This window comes from Egretta garzetta, unplaced genomic scaffold (genome assembly GCF_000687185.1).
Source record: "Egretta garzetta isolate BGI_Z169 unplaced genomic scaffold, ASM68718v1 scaffold27, whole genome shotgun sequence".
Lineage (NCBI taxonomy): Eukaryota > Metazoa > Chordata > Aves > Pelecaniformes > Ardeidae > Egretta > Egretta garzetta.
This window is the reverse complement of record NW_009260400.1, coordinates 2,107,082-2,116,357: the sequence shown is the minus strand read 5'-3', so window position 1 is coordinate 2,116,357 and position 9,276 is coordinate 2,107,082. Positions and strand designations below refer to the sequence as shown.

General features: G+C 53.3%; 2 protein-coding genes across 3 annotated transcripts in view; one reads left to right on the top strand and one right to left on the bottom strand.

Annotated features, from left to right (window-relative positions):
- The window catches only part of FHOD1 (formin homology 2 domain containing 1), a 40,196-nt gene extending 39,789 nt beyond the window's left edge, over window positions 1-407 (top strand). For both annotated transcript variants that reach the window (XM_035898773.1, XM_035898774.1), the window contains exon 25: window positions 31-407. In XM_035898773.1, coding sequence (XP_035754666.1) covers window positions 31-392 — 362 coding nt within the window. In that variant the 3' untranslated portion in view covers window positions 393-407. The remainder of the gene's footprint in view (window positions 1-30) is intronic.
- A 715-nt stretch (window positions 408-1,122) lies between these two features.
- The window catches only part of ATP6V0D1 (ATPase H+ transporting V0 subunit d1), a 37,762-nt gene continuing 29,608 nt past the window's right edge, over window positions 1,123-9,276 (bottom strand). Inside the window, exons 5-8 of the mRNA XM_035898870.1 lie at window positions 5,546-5,623; window positions 4,761-4,937; window positions 3,771-3,848; window positions 1,123-2,924 (exon numbers count right to left, since the gene is read on the bottom strand). Of these exons, the coding sequence (XP_035754763.1) occupies window positions 2,763-2,924; window positions 3,771-3,848; window positions 4,761-4,937; window positions 5,546-5,623 (495 nt within the window). The 3' untranslated portion in view covers window positions 1,123-2,762. The remainder of the gene's footprint in view (window positions 2,925-3,770; window positions 3,849-4,760; window positions 4,938-5,545; window positions 5,624-9,276) is intronic.

Below are 9,276 nucleotides of genomic sequence, written 5' to 3'. Positions count from 1 at the left end.
ACCGCGCAGGCCAGGGCCGTGTCCTTGCAGGGACGACGTGTGACCCGGCCTTCTGGAACCTGCAGAAGGCTGGGCTGGTGGCCAGCCTGCCCCGGGAGCTGCTGCAGGCCTATGGCGAGGACTACGTGGAGGAGATCAACCGCCAGTTCCTCCAGTTCATGAAGGTGGCGGTGGAGGACCTCAGCGCAGTGGTGAACAGCATCACAGATGGGCTCCTGGCTGCCAACCCAGCCGTGCGCTACTACCCAGGGCAGGGCCTTGGGCTCATGTATTTCATACACCGCTACCTGCCCTATTTTGTCCGAGACTTGTTCTTGAAAGGATTCTTCATCAACCCCAAGCTGCCTCGAGCGCTGCGGCAAGAGCACCACAACGACGTGAAGAAGGCCTGACCTCAGCCCGCATGCAGTGGCGGGGCAGGAGCAAGCCTTCTGCTGGGATTTGCAGGCACACCAGCCCCCAAGCACGTGCACAGACGCTGGCATCGCCCCTCCTGCACCACAGGGGAACAATCAGCACTAGACATTAAAAACCAAATTGCTTTCCAAAATCAGGCAGATCTATTTTCTATTGTGCGAGAATCAACGTTTTCTAGAGACCTTGTTTTTTGTATTTTTTTGTAACCGTGCATCCTCCAAGGGGGCCACCCCTACAGCTCCGCACCACAGGCTGGGATGTACCTCGGGCGGCTCTCAGCTACCCAGCATCTTCCTCACTGCTGTCGGAGCTGTGAGCATTTGACTCTGTCACCTCTCGGCTGGGTCAGGCCTGGGGCCCTGTGCCAGCCCCTGCCTCCCTCCTGTTCGTTACACACTCCACGTGCTCCAGGCAAGCGCAGGAGCCAAGACCGGGCTGCGGAGCTCTTCACGAGATGAACTACATGATTGTTGCTTTTTAAATAAATCTGTTCTTGATACGCCACTAGGCTCTGGCAGTTTCCTTCCGCAGTTGCAGGGCTGCAATGCTTGGTCAGGGATGCCCTGCTGGCTGGCAGAGCTGAGCTGGGTCACAGCTGACACTGCACCAAGCACCGTGGCAGGAGTCTGGGATCACCCTGCCAGGAAAAGCTTGCACCCGCTCCCCCTTACTCCCCACCCCTACCCCCAAGGCTTCCTTTTGCTTTGCTCTGACTCCATGACCTGGCTGGGGCAAGGACGGTGCCACACATGGACAGCCCCAGGCAGGAAGCCCAGGTGCTGGGGGACAAGCTTAGCAAAGGCAGAGGATGTGCCACACCACTCCCTGACTGCACGGCTCACCCCCATACAGCTGCCCAAGCAGCAAGGGCTATGTCTCCTGGGCACCCACCAGCTCAGCACCCAGCTGCACCCACAGACCAGGCATCACACACAGCTTGGGCAGGAGTGCAAAGGCTCCAAGGGCCCCAACGGGCAGCACGATCCCCCTGCCTGTGAGAGAAGTCACGCAGGAGCCACACCAAGGTACGAGGCCCCATGGCTGACACAGGCTCCTCTTGGGGATGTGGGAGCAGGCACCAGAGTAAGCAGGGAGAGCACAGTGCAGTAGGCAGATATTTATTGGTGTAGAGAGGAGGGGATCGCAGGATAACAAACACTGCAGAGGCAACCACAGCACAAGCTGGGACGGAGCCGCTCTCCATCGATCCCTCCCAGCAGCAGCACCAAGCAAGTGTTTCCCACCAGCGAGGCTTCTCCGCTGCCACACCACCACAGGGCAGCGCCCAGGCCTCGAGTGCAAGCGGGAACAAACCGGGACATGGAATAGCAAGGAACCGGGCTGCCAGACCATGCCCAGGGCTTGGCTCCCACCCCTTGACCACAGACAGGCAGGGTCTGGGACATCTCCGCACTCATCGAGGTGAGCAAATGGAGCCAGAGCCAAGGGCTGCTCTGCCAAGGGCCAGTTGTGCCCATACAGCCCCGTGGCAGTGCCAGCCCTGACGCCCTGCACAGGGGAGGAGGCTGTGCCAGCCTGGATGATACCCTGGGGTGGTGCAGGTCCAGCATCATCTGCAGAGCCAAAAGGAGCCCTGGCTCTTGCATGATTGTGACTGTGAACTCCAAGGCGTAGGGAGGAAGGAGCTCAGCCAACTCACAGAGCCCTTTCAAGCTGCAGGGCAGGAGGGAGACCGGGCAAGAGCTGCTTCCGAGGACACGGCGAGGCTGCGCTTGTGCAAATGCTGCTGGAGTAGGGAGGAGCGTGCGCAGCAAGCGCTCTGGCTCTGCCCTCGCATTCCCACAGGCTCCGTCCCAGTCCTGGCTCTGTCTCTCCCAGGTCAGGGTTAGCTACAGGGGGATGCAGGGACTGCACAGCAGCACAGGCTACGCTACAAATCACACTCGGACTAAATCTCACAGGAACAACACAGACTAGGAGACGTGCAGAGCACTGACAGAGGACCCCCGGCCACAGCAGACCTGACACATTCCTCTGCAGCGGTGGGAACCCCTTGGAGGTGGCAACCCCCCGGTACTTGCTCTATGAGCATAAGCGCATACAGCAATTAGTACAGTAACACGGGGACTATTAGATACACAACAGGTGGTGCCCCTCCTGCTACACAGGGCCAAGCCTGTGCCACTGGTCTCTCTGGGCCCCTCACAGCACACAACTCAAAACTTCAGCTTGTGAATAATTTAACTAGCAACTGTACAGTTTCCTCATCTGAGCCAGTTCCACAGATGTGACATCCCTGGAGTCTGGGCAAGGGATAACTCTGAGTTAGAGAGGGGTCCCTCCAGACTCCAGGGGCAGGAGGGGTGGACAGGAGCGGAGCAGGGTTAGAAGATGGGAATGTAGTTGTCAATCTTGGTCCTGTGCCGCTGGGCGATGCACTCTGCGATCCACACAATGTTGCGGCACTCCTGCTCCTTCAGCTTCACGAAGGCGTAGAAGACTCCAAAGTGGAATTGGTTGAGGAAGGCCAGCTTGTTCAGCTTCACCTGGGGAAAGCCCAGAGGAGGACACATCACTTGTCCACCTCAGATGGGAGGAGCTGGTCAAGGCAAGTGTGGAGCAGCTTGGGAGGTCCCATGACCTCCCCAGCAGGCTGGGGGGCTAGCACAGGCATCCTGCTCTGTACCTCAGGGCAGCTCTAACCTACAGCACATGCCTCAGGACAGGCTCCAACATTTGAAAATCCTCCTTTCCCACATAATTACACTGTGGTTTTGCTATCAATGGACCAAATATCCACCAGCAGCACCAAAGTTGCCTCCCACACTGCTCTAAATCTGTCTGGGTGAGAACATGGACCGAGCAGCATGCTGGGCCCCCGTTTCCTGGCTGGAGCAGAGGGCTAGCATCCTTCTCCTTCCCCCAAACTCTGTTCATCCACAACATTGCTGAACGGGCAGCAGACAAGCTGTCTGCTACCCTGAGCTTTGCACAGGTAGGCACACAGAATCAAATATTTAAGTTGGAAAAGACCTTTAAGATCATCGAGTCCAACCGTACACCTAAAGCTGCCAAGTCCACCACTAAACCATGTCCCTATAAACATATTTAATATCCCCTATGTGACAAGGACTTTAATAACACTGCACCTAAGGACTTAAGAAAAGCAGGGATTTTAGTGCTCAGCAGTCACTAAGAACATTCAAAAATACATCTGCTTTGCCCAGTGTTCTGTGCTGCGTATTTTAGGACCTCCATCATGTCTGATTTCCCTCTTAGAGAAGGCCGCTTCAGCTGCTGCGCTTTAGCAAGTCAAACAGCTGATGTGAAACAGCCCTCTGGTTTTTGGATTATGGACTCGCAGGCTGAGAAGTGTCTTGGGCCTCACTCACCTCATGCTCAAAGAACCTGTCTTCAAGGGTCTTGTCTCCAGGGTTGCTGCCAGCCCCTTCAAATAGCAGCTTGTACTCCTGCAAGAAGACATTACAAGAGGATATACCCAAACCCCAAAGCCCTCCAAGCTCAGCAGCGTTCCTGGGCCCTGTACATCAAATGGACACCTCAGCCACCATGCCAGGTCAGCAAGAGGACACAGAAGCCAAGAGTCTGCCCTGTGCGCACGTGAGCATTGGCAAGGGGGTGCTGCTGAGACTGCGGCTGAAGGCAATCCCCTGTAAGACAGAGAAAGTCTTTGTCTCATCTGTGAGCTTGTCCTACCCCTTCTCTGAAGTGTGCAGTGCTCAAAGCCATATCATCACTTTGAGCCTGCAGGGAGGATGCACCAGGTACAGACCCCTCCATGTACAAACTGGAGCATTTGAACCAGGCCCCTGTGCCCACAAACACTGGCACATGCCCTGGCTGCTCCAGCAAGGAGACACTGAACTCCCTGATGCCAAACAGGCCCCCAGCCACACACAAGAGCAGCTTAAGGAACCCAGACACAACCAAGCATGTCCTCCAAGGTCAGCGTCTCCCCTGCGACTGAACCAGAGCTCAGAGCAACCCACGAGGGCTGGAGATGTGGCACACCACTTCTTGCTGAAGATGGGTTTCCACCCCCAACCAGCAAGAGAGAGACTGTCACTGCTGCCACACCGATACCTCAAGGGTTTGGTGGTGAGCGCAGACCCCACACCCTGGGATGGGGCGCACAGGGCACGCCTGGTGTCCCTATCGCCACTGCTACGGCAGCCACGACCAACAGGCCAATGGCATGCCAGGCAAACCAACTCCATCCTGGCCAAGCAGAGCACAGGACCAACAGTAACAGCATCCCTCCCCACGCTGTCAATCCACAAGTTCCCCCAGATCCCTGAGAAGCTCTGATCCAGAGCAGCTCCTTGCACGAGTCCCCACAGCCCTCACCCCAAAGCACTCACAGGGTAGTAGTCAGCAACGTTTTTGACTTGTTCGTAGTCATCTGCTCTGGCCAGCTGAGCCAGGCCCTCAGGATAGAGCTTGCCACAGTGCGGGAACAGCTTTGCTCGGTCCTCCTTGGACAGCTCAGTACCAAATGAGTTAATGGTGATAATGAAGGCCCTCCGGTCAGCTTCAAACTGCGGGAAAAGAGTGGTTCACCTTGGGATGCAGCACCTTTGCTAGAGGCCAGCAGATACTGACGCTGCTCTGAACAGAGCCACATCAAAGGGCAGCATAAGCAAGCTGCCTGGGAGACATACATCTATCTGGTGCTCAGCCAGGGCAGGCTACGTGTGCAGACTCCCAGTATGCCCAGTAGCTGATGCTTGGGGAGCAGTCAAGTGAGGAAATTCCCACCCCAGACACAAGCCAAATCACTGAGCAAACCTGGCCAGGTCAAGGAGTCTCTCTCACCTACTGCCCAAGCCCTCCACATCACACAGCTAGCCTTGGCATGGGCCCTGCACTGAACAGCTCTGGTTGTTCTCTGTGTGAGAGGATGAAGATGGAGCCATGAAGACAACAGATGCGTCAGCACCTGGCAAGATCAGGACTGGGGAACCGAACATGTCTGAAGTCATGTGCAGGCAGTGTTTCCTAGGTCTCCCAGTGAGCAGGCAGAGTGTGCATGGGGATGCTGAAGGATATCTTTAGCATCCTTAATGCTGGCAGGCAAGCTGGGCCTGAGCAGAGCGTGATGAATACCACAGCAATACCATCTAGCTGCAGGGGTTTCCAGACCTACCTCCAGGATCGGGCACATGGCATCTGCTGTTGTACCTCCCAGCGTTTTGCAGAACTTGTAGAAGGACTCCAGATAAGCCTGGAAGAGAGAGAGGGCAGATGAGCTCTTTTCTACCCAGCTTCATCTACTGCCTCTAGGGCCATTCAGCAGGGGACAAACAGCAAGCAGAGATGCTCCCAGACGCTTTATAACACAGCACAGGCTCTCTCACCCCACGTGAACTTGGATGCCAAGCCCATACGAGGATCAGTGCTTCCCCCAGGAGCTGGAGAGATGAAGGGTTGTGGTTGGATTTGTTCAAATGACTGCATGAGTTTACTGCAGGCAAGATCCCCAGGCAGCAAGGTCAAAGCCTATTTTGCTCCTTTGCTAACTCCAAAGCATTTACTGAAGTCTCACATGGTTTCCTGACCCTGCTCTGGCCTCCACAAACATGCCAAGCCACACAGCTATAGCTGCAAGGCCTACACTCAGAAAGTACCGCTGTGTAAGCAGAGTCAAGAGATGAGATAGGACATCTGTGAAGGAAACTAGCCATCCTCTGTAATTCTTTTTTCACACTGCAGCCGCTTGGTCTCCATCCCAACTGGAGCACTGCAGAAAACATGTAAGGCTAGGCACAGCTACGCTGCCTCCAGGAAACGTAATCCTTTGTGGAGATGTACCATAATCCAGCTGGAAGATGACTGTATCTCCCAGGGGGAGCCCATGAAGGCAGTGCATGGCTAAAAATGCTGTTCAGCAAAAACTTTCTCAGAAGAAGCCATCATGTGATAAAATACCTCCCTGGACAGAGAGCTACAACCAGAATCACTTAAAAGGGATTAAATAAAATGATGCTGAGACATCACAAATCTCTGCTTTGTCACAACAACTCCAGGACTGAAGATAGACCAAGAGGGCATGTGTTGGACACCCTCTGCACTAGGAAAGCACCTGGATTACTGTGTTCTGTAAATATTTGTTACCACACAGTGCAAGAGGACACTGCTGGGTGAGCATCACACATCAAAGAAACATTGTCTCCAGCACTTGGTGCTGCTCAAGCACAGGAGAGCACAGAGCATCAGTCTGCAGAGTTACCACAGGAAGGAGGACACAGATAACGGACTTTGATCAAGGCTAACAGAAGATGGAACCTGGGTAAGGGGTTCAGTCACTACCTCTACCCCTCTCAGAGTTCATGCACAAACTTTAGGCTTTAGAAGCAAAAGTAGGTGAACTCAAATATCCAGCACTGAATGTGGATCCAGAATCACAGACACCACAGAAACACAGACTGTAAAACAGTCGCACTGGGTACCCTCCCCTACAGACCCCTCCACAGGTGACAGCAATTTACAGAAACTCTCCAGCATCCTGAAACCCCTACCCCAGAAACAGTAGCCTCTTTGCATTTAATAAGCCCTAACAGACTTCGACTTCCATGATCCCACTCATTCACCCTCTGCCTCATTTGTCCATCACCTCCAGCCTGAAGGGAGGTTTGTGGCCTGTCCATCCACATTGACTTTTCCAACAACTATCTGTGGTTGCCACCACAGTTCTGATTCACTCCTCCTCCAGGTGAAGAATCCCAACCGTTTTTGTGGTTTCCCCATACAGGACTCATCATACCCAAACCTTTAAACACATCCTCCTTAGCAACTTCTCCTGTTCCGCTGTTCATATTTGGAGATAAGAGAGGACAGGAATGACACGGTGTTCAGGACAAACACACTACAGATGTACGTGGCAGCACAGTGATATCTGTGCAGTTCTTTTCTACTGTTAGGAACAGATTGCCTTGTAGAGAGATACTTGCTTAGGTCAATCATAACCCAAGATTCCACTTAGTAGCAGAAAGGAACAAGGAGACCCTCAATGCACAAGCAGTTAGGATTATGTCCTTGCCTCTCCCATACACCACTGCACATTTATCCACATTGATTTGCCTGGTATATTTTATTGTCCAGTCACAAAGCTCTTTCAGCTGGTTCCTACAAGAAAAGACCAACAGTCAGGTGGCTTTGCTTCAACATATCCATTAAAGATGTGGAAAAATGGGAGTAAGCGCTGAAGATAACAACGCCAGCATACTCCTGCTGCAGGACTCCACCACTGACCACCCTCACCAAGAGCTGCCCGCTTACTTTTAACCTCTGCTCCCCACCTTAATCACATTTCCATTCGAGAACCTTCGCGCTTGTCATTGCTAACAAGAAACCTTTGTAATTGCTTTCCTCCTACAAATCCTGCTCAAACCTTCTGTCTACATGCTCGCAGATTCCTTCAAAAAACCTCCAGTAGGTCTGGGAGGTAGCACTTCCCCTTCCCATGCCAACTCCTCCCAGACGCAGGCATCCTCTCAGGCACCCACCTGCTCTGTTCCGCAGAGCAGCTCTGCGCAGACTTCAGACCTGATTTTATTTCCCTCATTTACCATTTGCATTGTATTATACATTTTCCAGTCCTTGGGGAGAGTCCGTAAGCAGCGGTTACCTCTTTCACCTTTTCACCATGATTTGCTACCAACAGAGCTCCTAGACTCCCCAGGAGCTGCTCTTTAGCAAGAACCAAGGGATACCAGGCATCTATGCTTCAATTTGGGGGTAGGAAGAGCAGAATGCAAAGAAGTATCAGACCTCAAAAAGGAGATGGGAAAGGATGTGGCAGCTGGGACCCAAGGAGACAGCCCAGCATCATGCAACCTGTTTGCCCTGCACTCAACTCTGCTCCCTGCTTTCCCTGACCTGCCTCATCTCAAGACAGAGGTTTGCACCCTGCAAGGATGCAGGTATTTATGTGAACAGGCACACCTCCTTCCGTTACAGCAAAATGCCAGTACATGCCAGAGGCCACATGCAGCTGGGCATGACTGCTGACATGCAGCTCCTTCTCCCCTCCCTTCACCTTCTTCCCTTCACGCCTGATCTGTTCTCTGCCTCTCCAAAGAGGCCACAGCTTCCTTGGGAAGCAGAGGTCACGCTGACTGCAGGCTGGCTGTGACCAGCCAAAACAAGGTTGGCAGATCTAATCTGCATCCCACCCTTGATCCAGAGAGTCGAGATGGAGCGATAGCCACAGCCTGCACATAAACACATGCTTTGATACCGCCAGCTCAAACCAGATAGGGCCTGCAGAGGATACAACAGCTCCCTGTGCAGGCTCAGGACAAGGAGACCCTTAGCCCCTCCACATCCTTGTGCCAATGCTCTCCCCAGCCTGCAGGACTCCTCCACCCCAGCCACACCTTTTACACTGCTCTACCAAGAGCACCTAACCCCAACCACAGCCAGTGAAGGCTTGAGCAGACTGTTGGAGGCTCTTCTGAAAGATTTCAGGACAGTGAGCCAAGCTCATGGAACAGTTTAAGATCAAGCCACTTTAGCCCTTTGAATGCAGTTGACTACACATCTAAACTCGTGTGGTTAAGGAGCAGCCTTCTCCTGCCTGCCTGGGGCCTGAGGAAATTTATTCAAAGGCAGGACTTCTAAAAAGAGAGTCCCTCTGCTCAGCTCCAGTGCTCTGACTCTGCAGAGCCAGGTGACTGGATGTCAGGCCCCTCCAAGAACACTGTCTTTACTTTCCAGCCGATGCAACTAGTTCTTGATCACGTTCACTCTATCACCACTCCAGGGAAGAAAATAGAGAGAAAGCAAGTTTATTTTTAAATATACTCTAAGAGGAAAACACCCTCTCCCCTTTGATTGAAGAAAGCCAGCCTAAGTTGGAGCTCCTGACCCAAGACA